The 20659-nt window shown below is 39.4% G+C and overlaps 1 protein-coding gene across 4 annotated transcripts in view; it reads left to right on the top strand.

Annotated features, from left to right (window-relative positions):
* Positions 1-20659, top strand: part of asap1b (ArfGAP with SH3 domain, ankyrin repeat and PH domain 1b) — a 53859-nt gene that overhangs the window by 21064 nt on the left and 12136 nt on the right. For all 4 annotated transcript variants that reach the window (XM_072451042.1, XM_072451046.1, XM_072451043.1 and 1 more), the window contains exons 2-13: positions 1634-1706; positions 3945-4090; positions 7180-7254; positions 7624-7673; positions 8039-8168; positions 12556-12641; positions 13920-13995; positions 14466-14552; positions 15714-15814; positions 16477-16546; positions 20364-20451; positions 20524-20572. In XM_072451042.1, the coding sequence (XP_072307143.1) occupies positions 1634-1706; positions 3945-4090; positions 7180-7254; positions 7624-7673; positions 8039-8168; positions 12556-12641; positions 13920-13995; positions 14466-14552; positions 15714-15814; positions 16477-16546; positions 20364-20451; positions 20524-20572 (1031 nt within the window). The remainder of the gene's footprint in view (positions 1-1633; positions 1707-3944; positions 4091-7179; positions 7255-7623; positions 7674-8038; positions 8169-12555; positions 12642-13919; positions 13996-14465; positions 14553-15713; positions 15815-16476; positions 16547-20363; positions 20452-20523; positions 20573-20659) is intronic.

The raw sequence follows: 20659 nt of genomic DNA, 5'->3' as shown, positions 1-20659 counted from the left end.
GTTAAATGTTTTTGTATGTGATTATACTGCCTTATTTATATTTCAATAGGTTGGTTCTCTGTATTTTCACAAAGGAGCTGCAGGGGGAGCGCCATCGCTAAAATGACTTACCGGTAGTTCTATTTAAAGGGTCAAACTTTGGTACGCGTGTTTCTTCTGGTGGTACGCAGACACCTCTTCATTTCTAGTTTTCACTCAATTTAGAGTATTTTGCGCTTCCTTTATTATTTTCTTGGTTACAACTACTGTGCAATGGTATATTCCTACTTAGGCCTGGACTAGTCCTTTTAAAGATTAATTAATTAATCAATTTAGATCTGGTAGTACTCAAAAAGTACCAAATCGCTTCTCTCATCACTTTGTGTAAAAAGTTTGAGACCCACTGCTTTAAGGCATTTAAGGCAAATTTCTCATGTTTGTTCTGTTCCTACTTTCTGCTTTTAATAGTGTCTAGTGTCTCTGCCCTTCTGACGTTTCCTTCTGCCAAGGTTTCTTAGAGAAAACACTCACTTCCCTTCAAATCATTCTTGCATCACTTTCTTTGTACTGTAAAACTGTACTGTTTATGAGAAAATTACTTACTATCTAATCGCACTGTACATATCTTATTACCATTTTCTGACATTTGGGTAAACGTTAAGTGGTTTGAACTTTCTTGTACAATCATGATTTAGTATTTGCAAATTACATTGGTTTTCTGGCTTTTTTCTGGCCTTTTTTTGCCATGACTTCTACAATTTTTTTGCCATAACTATTACTCTACTAGTTGTGTTTGAATCTGCACACCTGAACCACAATACACCATAGTTTTACAATTTACAAAGCAGCTTTTTTTGTCAACAAACACATTTTCTTTAATAGTGGAAGAGTCTTCAATATTTTACTCTTTTGCAGTAGCCCAACATTGAGCTAAGATATTCTTGAAATAGCCATCAGAAGCCTGTGACCTACGATTGCAAAACGTCCACTCTTGTTTAATCAATTCATAAATGAACAATTCTGAATAATTACTTTATTGTAGTTGCTTTCTATCCAAGTTGTGGCTGTGTTTGACTGTGCAGTAGTTTTTTTTTTCCTCCTCTGAACTCACATGATGGTTTGTCTTGTGATTGATGTTTACAATGATAAATTTCCCTCGGGTAAAGCTGGAGGTCTGGCGGGTCAATGAGGTCAGAGGTCACATTAGTGTCAGTTGAGTCTATTCATCAGAATCTTGTCTGTAAGCGCCTGCGTCTTATTATCGGCTCCATATTGAAGTCGCTGCTCCCACTGTCATCACTTCAGCCATTATTAAATGAACTGGCCACTGGTTGCATTTATTTTATTGTTTGTATTTATTTTAAGCATTAACTAACGTCTCCGTGATAAAATTGCTCCGTTTATTTTCCGCGCTGCGCTTGCTCCAGCTCTATCCGGCAATGAAAACACGATTTACGAGACATCCAGGTCGAGGCCTGTGTTGTGAGCACTTTGTCCACATTAGCATTATTGAGTGGGCTGAATTTGAATAACTGGATAAATATTAGCTTCCATTTGCAATATATTTTTCCTCCCAGCCCTATTATCTGCAGTGCTAAATACAGTATATTTTCCCACTGAGTGTTGACGTATCTTCTCTCTTGTTTTCCCCTAGGCTTTGGACCAGGACAGAACCTCCCTCCAGAAGGTGAAGAAATCAGTCAAGTCCATCTACAGTTCAGGACAAGGTGAGATCCCACTTCTAAATTAATCACATCCAAAAGAGTCCCAGCAATGTTCACTGTGATCGTCCAAAGGAAACCCGTGGATCTCTTCAAACCTCGCTAATAAAACTGGACTTTCCCCCCCCTCTGCTTGGAACGTTGCATTCTGCGGCACAGATGGTTTTTGTGTGTTTGTTCAGGCTGGCCCAGAATCCAATACCTGAGTTTGTTTTGCTCGTTGCTGTGACGAGGAACTGCAGTCATTTTCTTCTCAATTCTTGAAAGCTCCTTCCTCCTCCTGCCTCTAAATTGACTGCTTTAGATGTTAGGAACCAAATGCCTAGCTCTACTTCTTATGCATTAGAATTGAATGGCTTCTGTTGAATATGCAAAATCAATTATATGATAAGTTAACTATTATTTGTACCACAATGGGGAAATTCTAGTGTTACAACACCGATTAGGCACAAAAACACAGATTAGGAACAGCAGTATAATGATAAAAACAGATAATAGAGTCACATATTGAGGGAAACTATCACATAAAGAAGGCATTGCTTAATATAGCAAACTAGGCCTTAGGAATGTCCCAACGTCAAAAAAGTAAGAATAAACAGTGCTATTTCACAATTACTTGCTTATTATTTACTCAATAACCAATCAACAGTGAAATCCTACATTTTATTCCAACAGATGACCTCTTTTGTACGTAACCAGTTTCATGAAATCAAACTTTCTGATAACCCTGATAAATGAAACCGCCAGATAAAACAGTTTGCATTTAGGTTTAGAGTGTCGATTTAATTGAATTTACTTTATTTTGCTTTTAAAATTGTCATGATCATTATTTTTTTGTTTTCATAACTATATTGTGACGTGAATAATCCCCATTATCAATTCACTAAATCATATTTTCATCCCTAATACGCATACTAATACCTTAAAGGAGCTTTGATATAAGCTTGAGGATAGATTTTCCCTGGTTACTTTGAACAATACTGAAAAAGTCGTGAGATCTGAAAAATATTAGGAGAAAGGTCATTTCAGTTAAAAAGCAAACATTGTGTAAAGTACTTCAGCCTGTCTTTGTGCCAATATTGTTCTTTTTCATTCAGAAAGTTTGATTATTGAAATTAGCGAGCAATTATGATGTCTTTAACCTTGTGGATGAAAGCAAATGAAGCATTTCACTGTTGCATGCCAATAATCATGAATCAAATAAAAAAAAATTAAAAATATGAATAAAATTGTGATATTTCTTCTCAAAATAATCCTAACATCCTGATTGACAACATTAATTTGGTTCTTACTATTTTACTACGTAATTTAAATGTAAGAAGACCCACACACGCCCGCTTTGTCTCTAAAATACAAGCTTCTTTGTCTAAATCCCACACATGCATGTTGAGTCCTGCCCGTCTCTCCTGACCCTCTCTTGACCTGTCTGAAGTTTTGGCAACATTACAAATTCATATCCTCAGAGCTCTAACAACACTGACTTAACGACATGGACAGGCACGTTAACTCTTTCCACTGAGTTTCATTGACCCAGGATACAAATTAAACATAAACAGATATTTTGTTGAATTTGAAGTTAAAGTCACATTTCCATCTAAACAGAAATAATATGTGTTGCATAATGGACTATTAGAAGCACTATTATATATTAGATACAAATATTAGGCATTGCCAAATAGATCTGTCACGATAACACATTTTAGGTGTGAGATTTCTCTGAGATATAAACCGTAAAGCAGGATAATCCTAGTAAATGCCTTTTAAATGTACAATATTGTTGATTAGTGCTTTATAATGAGTCCTCAATGTTACTTATTTGACCCTCTACAGCTCAAATCTTATCTTTCTACCCCAAAATAGCAAACATTTCCCCACTAGTGCAAAGAAAAGGTACTTGACCCAAAATATATTGTTCAGTATATAATTTAATGAATGATAAATCCATGAAAAAGGATCGTGACAGATTAATTAATACAAATCCCTAAAAGATAGCAGGTCCGATGTTATCCCTATTGTGCCAGTTTTTACATTCACCAAGCTGGCTTCTAATTAAAGGATATTATGATGAGTCATTTGGCATCTATTTTTTGCTTCACTTCCGTCTGCACTTTCTGTGTCCCAAATGCACTTTGCACAAACACATCAGGGATATAACGGCTCGCACTTTGCTCCGCTGGGACGGGACTGGGGTTAAATTGAATGTCTATGTCGCGGAATAACGTTTTTTTGGTTGTTTTTTCACAGATCACGTCCAAAATGAAGAAAATTATGCCCAAGCTCTGGACAAATTTGGCAGCAATTTTATCAGCCGTGACAACCCTGACCTGGGCACGGCCTTTGTGAAATTCTCCTCTCTCACCAAGGAGCTGTCTGCCCTACTGAAGAACCTGGTGAGTGGACTCCAGCGTTACTAAACACTGCTTTTCTGCCCAAGGTGGCCACTGGATTTATAAGCAACGAGGTAATGTCTTTTAAACAATTCCTGCAAGTTCAGCAAAGTCGTGTGGCCAAAGGATGAGGTCAGCTGAGTACCTGAATATACAAAATGATCATTATATTCCATCAGTGTTGTTTTTTTCCCTCTGATGGCGTGGGCATTTTCCAAGAAGGTAAATGCCAGGATTCATTGGGCTCAAACTTTGAAAGAGTGGTTCAGGGAGCATGACACATCAGTTTCACACATGTGGATCGACCGACACAGAGTCCAGACCTGTTGTTTTAATCCAGGTGGGGACATTTTGCTCTGGCAGTTTATACAGTCTTTTCTGTCCTGTTTTAGCATAGGCTTTTATTGTCGTTTGGCTTGAACTGCTATAGTTGCACAACCAAATATGATAAAAATACAAGTGAAAAATGCAAGTTGACAGTGCTGTTCTGGCCCCAGATATGCTAATAATCAATATTTTAAGTTGTAGTTAAGATCACAAATAATCTCATAAAATATCATTAGTATTTATGATTGTGTAAACATACTGTTACCTCTTTAGCTTCATTGTTTTTCCAAAATCTGTTGAAAAATAAGCCACGGTTCTAATATATGAAGGGGGCCGTGAGAGGAACTAGCTTTCAGGGTTTGCTAGGATTGCTTTTGGCCCCCAGAACTCTATAGCTCAAGATGATTGGACAAGAGACAACATAGACTCAGGCAAAAACAAAACAGCAAAAAGCAGCTACAAATAAAAATCATAATTCCTTACCAAATGCTGACTCGGTTTCATAATAAATTGGTGTATTTCCAGTGATGAGAACTTCATTCCTTGAGCTGACGAACTTAGCAAAACACAGCTAGCACACGTTAGCATTAGCTGTTTCCTGTTTATCGACGCATGGCACTCGCATCAAGACCCATAATATCATATTTCCAGTGCATAATGCATCGAACAAGATTCACATCCAATACAATACATTAAGAGACTTGAAAATGCGGTTTAGATAAAATAAATGTTGAATAAATAAAAGTAACTATATTTATGTGACTATCTCCTCTTTCATAAAAACAGAAGAGTAACAGAGCTCTTCTTTTACCTTCTCTTTACCTCTTTAAGTGGTTTAGGATTTGGGTTTAGAGTTAAGACTGAGATTAGCTGTAGAGTAATGGCGACTGGAGCCCCAGCACAGAGAGGGTCAGATGGTAACAGACAGGGGAAGTTGCACCAGGTTTAGCCACACCAACTACTGCACATAATGGTGTTTCTGTGCGATATATTGTCTTACAAGGCTGTATAAAAATGCAGCCATCACATTTGACACTCGCGCTGACGATGCCTTTATCCAGCTCCCAGTGATGTGTGTTTTTTTTTTCCTCCGGATGAAGCTCCTTATCTGACCGCGCTGGTTTTCGCCTGACATTTCTGTTGAATGTGTCCTGCTCGGTTCCTTTTTTGTGAGCGATTGTTGTCGGGACTTGGGAGATGAGTCAGCCTCTCTCTCTGTTTTCTCCCCACGTCGCTGACAACGAGATTAGACTAGAAATATGCACTCGGCAGGGCGCTGTGTATGTAATCTATGTGTCCATTCACAAACTGCCTAATATTACCTGTCTCCTACATGAATATTATGGCTGAGTGAAATGGTTTTAGGGGTTTACCTATTTTACAAACAGCTTTTTCTAACTGAATAATGTGCAAACCTCCACCAAGGCAGTGACACTTGTTTGTGTGAGTCGAGGAGGAGCTGCACATGGTATTCTAGTTTTGCATACCTTAATATTTTTGCTGACTGTAGCACTGCTTTTTGGAACTACACTTCTCAAGAGGTGTAATTCATCAGCATTCAACCCTTCTTGTTCAATCCAAATGTACCAAATGTAAACACATGGGAAAAACATCACTTTGCGCACAGTCTTGTGGTCAGATCTTGTGGTACTAGATCTTGTCCCATCCCTATTTGCTTTGTCTCTCTGATAATAATAGTGTAAGGAGCTGGATGCAAATATGAAACAAATGTCAAAAATATCCTCCTGAAAGCACACATATAGGGATGTTTGGCTGATCAAATTGAATAATCACAATATATATATTATTAAACTTTTAACACCAAAGGATATTCATTTATCAGGACATGTATCATATCAAGTTGCAAGTATCGGAATATGTATCGTAGTGTGGACCCAGTATAGTATCATGAGGTACTATGCAATACCCAGGCCTAGTTATATCCCAAATAATCTTAACCGAGACTCTAGGTTTAAAGAGACGCCGACTTAATTAAGTAGACTATTGCTTACACAAGGAGAGCGTGCAATTGTACCGGAAAAATGTAAAATTACCATTTTGTTTATTGTGCAGAATATCGCTTTTTTGTCTCCTAACAATAGAGACAAAGTAATGGTCTCCAGTTTGGCCTGTTAGAGAACACCGGCAGTCGGCCAGTAGAAGATTGATCCTGACATGGGGCATATGCAAGACAGGCACTTAAGACGACCATTAGCACCCATTAAGTGTTGTTTACTTCCCTGACCACTGCAGTGCGTATATGTGTGTGTATTTGTGTGTGTGAATATGTGTGTGGCCAGAAACAAGAGGGACTTAAATGCTTAGTGTTGTAAATGTGACCTTGCTGATCCTATTGGTTAGAGCTGCTGAGCAGAGAGTGTAACTCGGGTAACACGAGACACTCACTGAAGAGATTATTCTTCAATAGACTAAAGTCTGAACAGTTTGCTAGTGGTGTTTGCTTAAGCCACTGGGAGCACTAATGAAGCATGTTGAACACATATATTTTCAGAATATATGTCTAATATTGCCTAAAGCCCAAGGTAAATGCAAATCAAGAATATATGAAGTGAAATTTCTCAAATTGAGGAATAACAGGACTGTCACAATTTGTCTATTAAAATGCACCTGTTTGACTGGCCTGGCCTATAACTTGGGCAAAAACTAGATCCAGTATTTTACTCATATTTTTAAAACATTTCAACTTTAATTATACCTTGTTTAAACTTTTTTTACGCGACTTGTATTTCTTTGTGTCTTTACAGCTCCAGAGCCTGAGCCACAATGTCATCTTCACCTTGGACTCCCTGCTGAAGGGCGACTTGAAAGGCGTAAAAGGGGTAAAATATACAGCTCCTACATTCTACCGTTAATGCAATGTAAAGATTAAAGCACTCGGAGCTGACCTGAAAAGATGCCCCGTCGGCGACCTCTCCCCCTGATCTCTTTTTACTCACTTTCCAAAGCTACGGCGCTGTAAACCTTTCCGGCGCAAACGTCGTCTTTTGTGTTGCGCTAAAGGAGACGGCGCTGAATAACTGTGTCATGAACTCGCAGCCGTTCGGAGGTTCAACAGGGGGCGCAGCCTCTCATCCCCGTCCCGTAGTAGAATGTAAATTGTGTGAGAGGAGTGAGGCATTCGCTGGTCCCACTCCAACTCTGCAAATAACTCCCCGTCCCCACATTGACCTCTCTGTCTCCCCCCGCAGGACATAAAGAAGCCCTTTGACAAAGCCTGGAAGGATTATGAAGCCAAGTTGTAAGTCAGCCATTCAACTTTATTCAGTTTATTTACACAATCTGGCTAATTATACAGCGCATTGATGCAACAAGCACCTACAGCTGTAATCTACAGTAGCAAACGTGTAATTTGTGATGAATGCAGAAGATATTAAAGCTCCTGTGATTGCTTTTAATGACATTGATATGATTTTTTTAAGTAAAGTAATATTAGATGAGGTTTAATTATCAGACAAATGTGAAACAACCCTTAATTGAAAGTTTTCAACGTAACCTTTTTCATTTGTATTTTAAATCAACTGTTTTTGTAGCATTTTCTTACTGTAAAAGATCAGCTTGAGATTCAAAATATGATCTAAAATGTGACGTATTGCCCACGTCTAGTACAAAGATCGAGAAGGAGAAACGGGAGCACGCCAAACAACATGGAATGATCCGCACGGAGATCACCGGAGCGGAGATCGCCGAGGAGATGGAGAAGGAGAGGCGCCTCTTCCAGCTCCAAATGTGTGAGGTATGGGACGACCACGCAGACTCCACACACTATTCTGAAGGCGCGAGCAAGGCAAAGCAGCAGAACGTGTCAGTGATCACAAATATAGGAAAGATACTGTTTTTCAAGTATTTAACGTGTAAAAGTGTCCTTCATTGTGAGGCAGCTTTTGTCATTGTCTCTTATTATTTCGTGGTGAATTCAGTAGGTGTCAAAATAATCACCTTCCTTGTTGGATTTTCTAAACTACAATACATAATCTTCACAAGATGACTGGACCCCGAACAGACAAGTCGACTATAAAAAATTATTGTATTGTCGTCTTTTGATAATTGTCAGCAGCAGCATTATTAAGTCAAAAAATAATAAAAAATGTCAGATTTTCATCAATAATATTCTCTAACTTGAAGCCCTCAGTTGCCATATTTCATATGCTTATCCCCATTTGCTTAAAAATGTATTTAAAAAGTCACAATTTGCAACACAAATAATGATTTGACTAGTCGAATAAGCCATTAATCACTAAAATAATCATTAGTGACAGCCCTGCTGCTTTGAAGGTAGTTTATGTAAATATATACTCTGTAAGGTAACTATGTTTGTTTTTTATTATAATTAAAGTACAGTTTACACTCAAAATTACTGCCACTAGCTATAGCAAAACTAAAATGTGTATGATTTATCTTATTTACTAAAGCTATTGAAAAACTAGAGAGTTTATTTTTAATAACTTTGTTTTATCTTAGCAGACACAAAAGATTGTGCAAAGCGTTCAGTAAATGGATCATGGTAAATTATGAGATCTTTTGCAATAAGTGTTTTGTCTTTTAATCTTAATCTCTCAGTGTCTTTATATTCACAAGTCAAACATTTACTCAGTGGAAAGTCGTCTGGAATTCAACCCTCTCAAAAGCCCTTTAGGATTATAATCCATCTCCTGAACAATGGCCGTCATTAAAATATGTATAAGGTAAAATCCCCTCCTTTGGTTGAGCTCCTCAGATTATTTTAATAAATTATATAATACGTGTGAGATTTGAAGCAGTGCGTGGGCGGTGCATGCACTGTTCCTACATTGTAGATGGCGATCATGCTAGACTTTTTACTCTTGTATAAACATAGAGATGCAGATTTTTAACCATATATTGAACATGAAAGTAGTGAAATCCAAGATTAAGAAGAACGTGTCAAAATATTTAACTTTTCTGTCGTTCTTGCGGTCTAAAGATGCTGTACAAACTGTTTGTTCTTACTGCTCGTTGCCAAAAAACCTCTCTAGTGATGGGTGGTGCCGCCTACTCATGTCCACGCTTTATCCTGCTAGGATTTTGAATACTCCAATTACATAATGGGCCAATGGCTAGTACTTACATGAAATATTCACGACTACATTTGTACTATGCTCGACTTTTTAGCATTTCATTAGTTTGAAAATCCTGTCTGATTGGATGAGGACATTCATTTTGTGGATCAAAACGAGCTCGAACGGCTGCATTTGATATTTAGGCTTTGACTTGCAGTGTGACTCTCATTTGTTGGGCTGCGACTGCTGTTCTCGAGTGAAACATTTGGACAAAAGGCCATTGTGGTTTTGTAACTAAACCAGGCTCACTGTGTGCATAGATGCATTTGTGGTCAGGCCAAAGAGGCATTAAAAGCTCCCCATTATGACAACTCCAATGTCTCGCTATATGGCTGATAAAAGCCACAAGTGAATGTCCAAGACCAAGCCAAAAATAATACGATTTGAAAGCATATACAAGATCTCACAGCTGCCGGTTTATTGAGTGATTGCCATTGAGTCAGACGGAGATCAAATTTTAAATGTGTTGCTAAATAATGTTTTTTATGTTGCATCAATATGTTGCCCACTCATATTTCAAACATCTGTTTCAATTTTGGTTTATCACTTTTTGAGGAATTTATTGTGCGTTGTGAGTTTTCATTCAGTTTTGGTCGTTCAAATATGCCTTATATACAAATAAAAAATTATGTTGAATTGGCCAACTAACTGCTTTGAACATTTTGACTTAAATTGCATTCCCAACTCAATTATGTTAATGATATAGTTAAAATGGGCGTTACAAATTTTGTATTTGTTTATTGTTGGCGGTACAAACCCGTTTTTAATCACTATAGAGACCATAAATAATCCAGTTTGGCAATAGAACATAAATTATATAACATTATGTACAGATACTAAACTGTGAGTTTGTGCGTCATTGTGTCACATTTGAGGCAACTATCATTTGTGTAGTATTATGATGGTGCAGTATTATGATGGTGCAGTATTATGATGGTACAGTATTATGATGGTACAGTATTATGATGGTACAGTATTACAACGGTGCAGTATTATGACGGTGCAGTATTATGACGGTGCAGTATTATGATGGTGCAGTATTATGATGGTGCAGTATTATGATGGTGCAGTATTATGATGGTGCAGTATTATGATGGTACAGTATTATGATGGTACAGTATTATGATGGTACAGTATTATGATGGTACAGTATTATGATGGTACAGTATTACAACGGTGCAGTATTATGACGGTGCAGTATTATGATGGTACAGTATTATGATGGTACAGTATTATGATGGTACAGTATTATGATGGTACAGTATTACAACGGTGCAGTATTATGACGGTGCAGTATTATGATGGTACAGTATTATGATGGTACAGTATTATGATGGTACAGTATTATGACGGTGCAGTATTATGACGGTGCAGTAATGAAATTTCCCCATGTGGGACAATAAAGGAATATCTTATCTTATCTTATTATGACGGTGCAGTATTATGACGGTGCAGTATCATGACGGTGCAGTATTATGACGGTGCAGTATCATGATGGTGCAGTATCATGATGGTGCAGTATTATGATGGTACAGTATTATGACGGTGCAGTATTATGACGGTGCAGTATCATGACGGTGCAGTATTATGACGGTGCAGTATCATGATGGTGCAGTATCATGATGGTGCAGTATTATGATGGTACAGTATTATGACGGTGCAGTATTACGACGGTGCAGTATTACGACGGCGCAGTATTACGACGGCGCAGTATTACGACGATGCAGTATTACGACGGCGCAGTATTACGACGGCGCAGTATTAAGACGCCGCAGTATTACGACGATGCAGTATTACGACGGCGCAGTATTACGACGGCGCAGTATTACGACGCCGCAGTATTACGACGATGCAGTATTACGACGGCGCAGTATTACGACGGCGCAGTATTAAGACGGCGCAGTATCGTGACGGCGCAGTGTCGTGACGGCGCAGTATCGTGACGGTGCAGTCAGTGGTCCAATCAGCTCACCCCACTTAACCTCATGTCTGGGTTGCGTGCGCGGGCCCTGCTGCTCTGCCCGTGTTACCCGGTCACCAGGTCACAGGGCGCTCTCTCGCCCTCTCACCAGGCTCGTGCCGGCGCTGGAGCCACGTGGAAAAGAAAAGCAGGGCTCAGCAGGCTGTTTTTGCTCCGGACTCTGCTTTACTCTGCTGCGCATTCACACAAAAGAGAACGTGCACATGCTGTTGCAGCGTTCCACACCGTAGACAAAATGTGGATAATCTCCTGTCCCTTGTTAGACAAAGGGCAGCAAATGTGGTCAGTGCACATTATGCAGGCGCTCATTCATTTGTAAAGAACAAAACTGCGGTCAAGCTCAGTGAAACATAATTTTGTGGACTGTTTGACATTGCAGATTTTACTTAAAGATTTATAAACATAACATTTCTGTGTCATTTTTTAATGTTGATTTTACCGATAGCAGTTGTCATGTTTCAGTTTGCAAGCCGATTTTTCAAGAGAACAGAACAAGCTCCTCATTTTGGGTTTCCAACTCCTACGACTAAAACTAGTTTGCAGTAAAGGGCTGTCTATGATCTGATGCGTCTTCTGTTTATGTCAACCCGGTTTAAATTATGTAATGCTGTTTTTAAACCAGGCACATATTACTGCTATTACCTTTTAGATAAGCTGAAATAATTCCATCTTTAAACAAATTTTTTTCTCGATTTTTGTCTTCATTTCTTCATCTTTCACACTTCCACCAGAAGCTATTCCTTTTTATGATGCAAATGTGAAATCCGTCTCATTGCTTCTTTTGAAACCTTAATTAGATCAAGGCAGTGAGATGGTACTTTCCTCCTCAACAAGGCACTTCCACTGTGCTAATCCATCTGGTGCTCGCTCCTCCATGTTCAGGCAGAGCTGGCTCCAACGTCAAAGACATGGATATTATTTAGCAAAGCGCACACGCAGCTCCAAACGCACACTCTGCTTTATATCGGGTTGAGCTCGAGTCACGTTTTGCCTCATTACATGCAAAATCCCGGGCCCCGACTCCCTGCTTACACTTGCACTTTGTACCTGTGTTCTACTTGCAGTACCTGATCAAAGTGAATGAGATCAAGACAAAGAAAGGAGTGGACCTCCTTCAGAACCTGATAAAGTATTACCACGCACAGTGCAAGTAAGTGCCCTTTTCATCTTTTTCCGACACGTTTGAGCGCTTCTTCTATATGTGGACTTTACACCACGTCAAAGAAACCGTCCTCTTTCTAACATAAAAAGTCACACATTTGAATCTGAATACATTTATAGTTTGAAGGAGATGTCATATTTTGTTGCAGCTAATTGTGAGTTAAATCTCTCACAAATTCTGCCAAACAAAACAGATGTTTCTTTTACCTATCGAGTACACAAATACGACTTGTACCGCAACATTAGGCTTGTTATTGTAACCCTGTTTGTTGTTCACTCTTTATGCTTATTGTTTTATTGCTTTTGGATCGTCCTCCTGAAAGCCTAAAACTGTCTGGTATAAATAGACAGACTGTAAAACCGCTGATGGTATTTATACTGCATAGACAGAAAAAACATTTCAGTTTGTATTGTCTTAACACATTGAATGCTCCATAATAATAAAAAATACCACGGCACGCAATGCTAAACTTGAAATGACCATATAGGGCTCATAAATATGTTTTTCACACAGAGATGTTCTGACAGCTGTGGACTTTGGTGCTCTCAGAGGAGGCTGCGGCCGGCGACACTGTTGCTAGGTCTTGTCATAACATGGACTAAATCACTGACGCTTTTCCAAATATGTTCTGCGTGCTCTGTGAGGGACAGAGGTGTGATGGATGTCTGCTTGCATCCCAACAGTGAACGTGATTCTGGGTGTTTTAATTATACACATCTCCATTAGTAATTATTGCCCTGAAAGACGCACACAATTTAGTTTATACAGATCTATAAAAGTAAGAGGTTTGCTGCTTTTAGTGATTAATCAAACATATGCATTAAGTTTGACACATCACGACCACGTACTACTTCATACTACTTCATACTACTTCACAGTGCTTTACTCACACAGAGCTTCTTTGAGTGAGAGGCCCAGTGCTGCAGTGCTGTACCAGAGCACAGACACAGGCACGTTATACGTTCTAAGAGGCAGAAGAAACCGTATTGGAGACAGAGGTCATTAGCGGTGATTTGTGGTCACAGAGCAGCGCGAGGTGTGGACCGTTGACAGATTTGTAATGGATTTCAGAATGTGCACGGCACCTCTGAAAATCCACTGCAGACACGGCCAGCTGCAGAGCCCGTGCCAAGTCCAGCTTTACGTTCAACATAAATGGCAGCAAAGCCCGTCTTTATCTTCCTCCGGTGTGACCTCTACATCCCGTCACTGATGATCTGCTCCTGTGCGTGTCTCTGTGAATGATCATGTCGTGTTCCCCTCCAGTTTCTTCCAAGATGGCTTGAAGACCGCAGATAAGCTGAAGCAGTACATTGAGAAGCTGGCAGCTGATCTCTATAATGTAAGACCTTGTGCTTTTGTTTTCCAAAGTCCTCAGAGCATTATAGACCTCGCCCTCAGCCCTATCCTCTTATTTACAGTATGACACTAAGACAGTTTGAACACACTGTTTCCACCAAAATGAAAATCTACATTACATGTTTTTCATAGAAAACCTAAAGATATGTAACCAATTCTTAACATTATGTGGTTGGGTTTTGTCCATAGCGAGTTGTTAAAATGGCGTTAATAGGCTGCTATCCAGTGTGAGTGTGAGTGAGAGAGAGGGAGAATGTGGCCCTTGAGTACAGTGGCTTTTTATCACTGCCTGGCACAGTGTCACAACTCAATAATTGGCTGTTAGTGTAAAAAAGGATGTAAACTCTCAAAGAGTCGAGAGCTGAAATCTGAACAAGAAGTTTGCAGAAAATGTTTGCAGAAAATGTTGCCCTCATGTTGAAATAATAATTATTGTATGTGTTTTCTGTTCAGATTAAACAAACTCAGGATGAGGAGAAGAAGCAGCTAACCGCCCTGCGAGATCTGATCAAGTCCTCCCTCCAGCTGGACCAGAAGGAGGTAGGCCGCACAGCTCGCCCCTCCACACCAGGCTGAACAGACCAGTTCCACCTCTGGACTTCTGTCCTTGGCTTTTGTTATTTTTTATATATACAAATTATTGTTAATATTTAAAATTGAATGTTCAATGTGCTGAACATATTGTTTTGGTTAGTTACAATAAAACACCAGTCTGTGAAAAGTAATATAAACATGCACTGCAAAAGGGCCCGCCTATTTGTGTCAGAGAGAGTGGAAAATGTAGGTTTCATTTTCAAGTGAAAGACTTTTTAGAATGGAGGCAGTTGAGCTCAGTTTCCCCTGCAATTGTTCAGTATTGCTATCACAATTAGATTTGCAATTTATGTTTTGAGACTAGGATTCTGTTCAAAGTGCAGCCCTACTAATAATACACATTTCAATAGTTATGCAAGTGAATTCTCCTGTGCCTGGTTTACACACATAAATACAGATTACTAGCCTGTGCAGTAACACTAGTGCCTCTAACTACCACTACCTGCCTGTGGAGCTCGCACAGAGCGAGTGCCCAGTGCTGTACCATGCTGGTAGCCAGTGTGCGCTCGCCTTTGCTGGTGACCAGTGTTGTGCCTCACTAGCTGCTCAGTGGAAAGTCACACTCTACTTCAGAGTTCACCACAACACATCTACACCTAGCACACACACTACACAGGCTTGTACGTCTGTAGCGAGGAGGCGGAGGCAGTGTTGTTGTGGTTATCAACGTCCTTCACACTCTTTGTTCCCCACTTTCACACCACAAATGACATCCTCTGGTTTTCACATGTAATTATCACTTTTTAATAATCCAGGTTTCTGTTTAAGTCACTGGTGGTTCACATTTAGAGAGGAAACACCTAAGGAGACCTTAAGTCTGTGGTTGGGTTTGGTGCACCAGCGGGCAGCACACTCTTTCACACCTCTCCCCTCTATCTCCCTTCTGCCCTCTGCTTGTCTGGACTCAAGTCTAGAAGAGTAAGTGCCAGGTGCATGTTAGTCTGTGCTGTGGTGTTTGCAGAGCATGCTCATAGCTTTATTAGCATTATTATTACGTATGCAGTTTTTTAGTTTAATATATTATTCTGTGTTGTGTGAAGACGCTTGCATGTTTTTATTACGAGCCTTGTTTTTCATGGTACTAAAAGTTGTGGTTGTTTTGCACAGGACTCCCAGAGTAAGCAAGGTGGATACAGCATGCACCAGCTGCAGGGCAACAAGGAGTTCGGCAGTGAGAAGAAAGGCTATTTGCTGAAGAAGAGTGATGGGTAAAATACTCACCTTTTAGTATAACTCTTATTTAGTTCTCAGAATCACAATACCAGCACATGTAAACAGAAACAGAAACAGTATGAATAGTGCCTCTATCTGTGTAGTAAGGGTGGGTGATGGAAACAAAATGAATATCTCCGTATATATTGAGTATCCCAATAATGATATTTAGACAATAGATGTCTTTAAGTATTAGTTAAGGTTTAATTATCAGACAAATGTGAAATGTCTGTAACAAAATGACTTTTTTCACTTTAATTTTTGCAGCTTTCCACCCAATTAACAACATTCAAGATATTGTTTAAAATTCACTATATTCCCCACCTCTAGTGTAGAGATAATTTTTCATTTTTGGAAGTATTTAACGCTTCAAAAACAATACATACTAAAAGTGACTCTGTGTTTATGCTATTTTCAGTTTGTCAGAGCCCTGTGTGAGTTCATTTTGTTACCCATCTAATACATATTTAGCATATGGATTACTAGAGCTGCAGATTTGTTTTTGAAAATGTGTACAAAATATTGAATAACAGCCCCGCTTTTGTCACAAAGCCAAGGCTAAAAGAATCTGATTAGACCGTAGTTTTGAGTATATAAAATCCTTTGTAAAAAAAACAAAACCCAACGGCTGACGATGCTTTTGTCTGTTCCCCTGCAGACTGAGGAAGGTGTGGCAGAGGAGGCAGTGCTCTGTGAAGGGGGGCATGCTCACCATCTCTCATGCCACGGTGAGTAAAACCACCGTACATGGTCCGCACAAACCCACTGACCCCCCCGCCCCGCCCGCCCTACCCGCGGCGACTGCGCGGATCAAAGCCACGACATGACGCGGGGAGGCAGCGGCAGGGGTTGTGGTGGATGCTCCCGCTCAATCGGGACGCGCCGAATTGACATAGATGAGTTTCCATGACAACGCTGGCCCCTCCCCCCCTCCTCCTCTGCCCGCTGCGCCTGGGTGACTCATCTCCACCGTATACGCCGGCACGTCTCCGGCATTGTCCTCAGCCTTGTGCAGCAGCAGTAGCAGCAGCAGCAGACAGTCAAACTCGAGGCTGATGTGATAGAAATAAACCCGTTCACAACAGAGTCGCACTGTGGCCATCTGCTATTTGAGTTTAACCTCCCGCTAAGCCTCAGACAAAGAGACCTCCTAGAACGACTTGTCTGGCATAATCAGAAATTGTACCTAATTGTGGCAGAGCTGTGTCAGGTGTCTAACCGGGTCTGAAAAGATAAAGGCTCAAATCCAATTGGTAACAGGAAATGCAGCAATTTTAGCAGGCAGGAATAATGGCATAATGTGAAAGTCAAATGTAACGGTCGGCTCGGGTCTGCTAAGTGTTCAAAATGGTTTCAAAAGGATGGGAAGGCTGAATGCATTAAAGTGACAGCTCCTGCGGGACGTTACGAGGACAGGGTTGGATTGTGTGGACATGTAAAGTAAGGTAAGCTTTGACCCATTCTCCAAGGACGCTGGGGGAACCGGTCAGGACAGTGTGTGGGGAATCCATCTCCAGATCTTCAGCTAGGTTTGGTCAGGACTAACTTTCTGGACGATTATGCATATTTTTAGTTGTCTGATGGTAGGATATATATATTGATTAATGCAGGCTTACTTTTTTTTTAAGCAGATTTTTACTTGCTGTTGTGGACAATAACTGATTTTTGCAAATACGTACTGATATTGGGAATAAGAATATTAAGAAGTGCTACAAATTCATATCATGTAAAGTTCTCATATTAACTTATCATGTCTGTAAAAATAATAATACATTAGTCTGTTCAAAAAGAGAAATTTGAAAAGTGTCAAATATCTGCAAAATGTCACCAATATTGTCTACAGTCTTGTCTACAAGGATGTGACATAAGTTGGTGTATGATGTTAACCTAATTTATTAAGACACTTTTAACTCTGCCAGTCACTTATATATTCTATGTTCTATACATTGTCATTAGCTAATTACATCCAGGACATTGGCGTCGCCCTTTTCATATGGTAAAAGGTCTGACCGCAGTGCACCTGTCACCTACCTACCGAGTGTCCCGCATGTCCATGAATTATGAATGACATTTTGGGGCGGCGCTGAAGGTATGGCTCCGTGGTGGACTGTCAGCTGTTGCTCCCGTAAGCCCAGTGAGGCCGACACGCCGCCGGCTTATTTACTCACACACATTTGTTTTCGAGGATTAGCTCCCAAGTGCATAATGATCACGAGAGATGAGTCCATGAGCCGCTTATTGTTCACATTTGCTGTTTTGTAGCCTTAAAGAGTGACGTAGGCTTAAGCACTGCAGCATGACATCATATCTGAGTGCTGTGGGCGCGGAGGGGAAAGGGCTTCTTCCCACATCGTCAAATACATGAGATTACAAAGCGTAACCTGAAGAAATGATAAATAACAGTGCTTAAATTCTACATGCAGTGGCTTTGTAGCTCTAAACACTGTATATGTTGTGTAATGACGTACGGATAATGTTTGTGAAGTAGATTATTTTTTCATTTTCCATTTGAACGTTTGGATGGTTTAAATATGTCCGGTCCTATGCTATCAACCTTTGAAATTTTGAAATGGAAAAATTGCGTGAATACAATTGCTGACATGAAGCTAATGTTGGTGTCGGTATTGTCATGATTACGGTTTAAAATCTGTAGGAATGATCAGAAATGTGTGTGAATTGATGGGAATGAACACTTCTGAAGGTCGTCTTAACAATGTGTGATGTACAAACTCAAAACTAACTGAATTTATAGAAATATCCATGAGTTAATTATTTGTGACCCTAATATAAAGAGGAGTGGGATGATCTGGACTGAAGTCACTGAGGCCAAGTTTAGACACTGCAGAACGAGAAAAAGATCATCTAGCTTCAAAACAGTGGAGAAATACCGTTTTGTAGTTTCACACGGTTAATGGAACCTAATTGGTGGGAGGGGGCACTTATTGTATGAGTTGGGTTGGAGGTAATATTAGCAAAAAGTAAGAAAAATAAGTATTAAACTATATATAAGCATTTTGACTTTTTAAAAAAAAAGCGTATATATAACCTGTATAAACTTTTTTATTTCCCGATCTAAAATTCGACTGCTTAGCTCTACTCTACATGTACTTCCCTGTAGAGAAATGGACATTATATTTCATAAACTAAGGACAGGCTGGTAGAGCGGCATGTGTCCTGGTGGAGCCTCGGATAAAGTTTCACAAGCCACTTTTTATTTTTCTTCTGCAGCCTGTTTACAACTTGCTAATTATAACCATTAAAATTGTGGTTTTGATTAGTTGATATGTGATACTGTTTAAGATTGAATGTAGGTTTAAATAATTGTCAAATATATGTGTATATGTATATATTAAATCTGTGAAATATTGGGATTTATATATAACCATTGCAACACATCCATGTCCATATTATGTTTTTTGTGCTAACATTTTTCTTCAAAGATAAAGGACGTTATTCAGGTCTTAGACAATAGACTGTCATTTTAAACACAACATAATCATAGTACTTTATTTCTGTTTCCATGTAGTCTTTTACTAGTTCTGTTTAATCTGGTGGCGTTATTTACCGTGGCAAACATAAGACAAATGCCTTGATCTTGAGTGTAGTTCTTACTTAAATGTCTTGTTAATTTGTAATTCCTGACGGCAGCTGAACTTTAGGTGCCTTGGTCAGTGTGAGCGTGGCACGAGGCCAGCAGACTGACGGAGCTCCCAGGCTGTTAGCGTTTCATTAGCACGTGCCCAGGCCCCTCCCCGTCCCACAATGGCAGCAGACAATGTTCAGTGTGCATGTGCCAACTGGGCCCATTATTACAGTACACCGGGCAGCCAGTGCAGCCCAGTTTCCCCGCTGGCACAGAACAAGCCTGGAGTTCACACTGTAAGGGTGGCCAGGCTGAATGAGTCGTGCCAGCTGAGGTGACAAGACAATTGTTCTGCTAATCTGGAATTGTAATAGTGGTTTATAATTGTTAAAAAATGAAATAAATCAGAATATGTTCAAATTATAATGTCATGTTAACTGAAAATGGAGTGTTTATTTTACCATTTTTATTATTATTATTATTAGTAGTAGTAGTATTATCTTGTCTTACGCTAGCTGTTTTTATTTTATTTTATAGTTTATATTTTATTTTTATCTTTATTTATTTTTCCCTTCCCTTTCTTTATTAGGAAATGAGTGGTTTTGTCTATAGGAGTTTTTGTTTATAAGAGTTTTGTTTATAAGAGTTCTTCTATTAAGAGTGTTTTTTAAACTTCCTATAAGTTATCTGTCCTTTTCCTCTGTATCTACTGTGTTGCAACAATGAAATTTCCCCATGTGTGGACAATAAAGGAATATCTTATCTTATCTTATGTTTAAAGCACATGTCATTTTTCTGGTTTTTCACTACTGCCTAATTTCTTTCATGGAGATATATAAGAGAATAGAGTTTATATGTATCACAAGGATAAAATGCATTATGTCTCTGTCTTATTTTCAACTTAACCCCCGGTAAAAAACAGAGCAGAGTTTGACTGATGACACTCGTTTGTTTGCTCTCAGTCCAACAGGCAGCCAGTCAAACTCAACCTGCTGACCTGCCAAGTGAAGCCCAGTCCAGAGGATCGAAAGTGCTTTGACCTTATTTCCCGTAAGTCCATTCTACATTTTCACTTCGGAGTTGTACCTGTGTGTGTTGTAAAACTGTACTTGTGCTTTACAGATAATCGGACATATCATTTCCAAGCTGAAGATGAACAGGAGTTTGTTATGTGAGTATATTACACCTGTAAAAAACATTGTGTTTTGGGCTATAATTCAGGCTACAACCACTGGCATATGTTAACCAGCAATACATG

Source organism: Eucyclogobius newberryi, unplaced genomic scaffold, assembly GCF_026437365.1.
Source record: "Eucyclogobius newberryi isolate DKJ021-1_F unplaced genomic scaffold, fEucNew1.0.hap1 SCAF_18, whole genome shotgun sequence".
Classification (NCBI taxonomy): domain Eukaryota; kingdom Metazoa; phylum Chordata; class Actinopteri; order Gobiiformes; family Gobiidae; genus Eucyclogobius; species Eucyclogobius newberryi.
The sequence above is the reverse complement of the archived record's forward strand: the minus strand, read 5'-3'. Positions and strand labels throughout refer to the sequence as shown.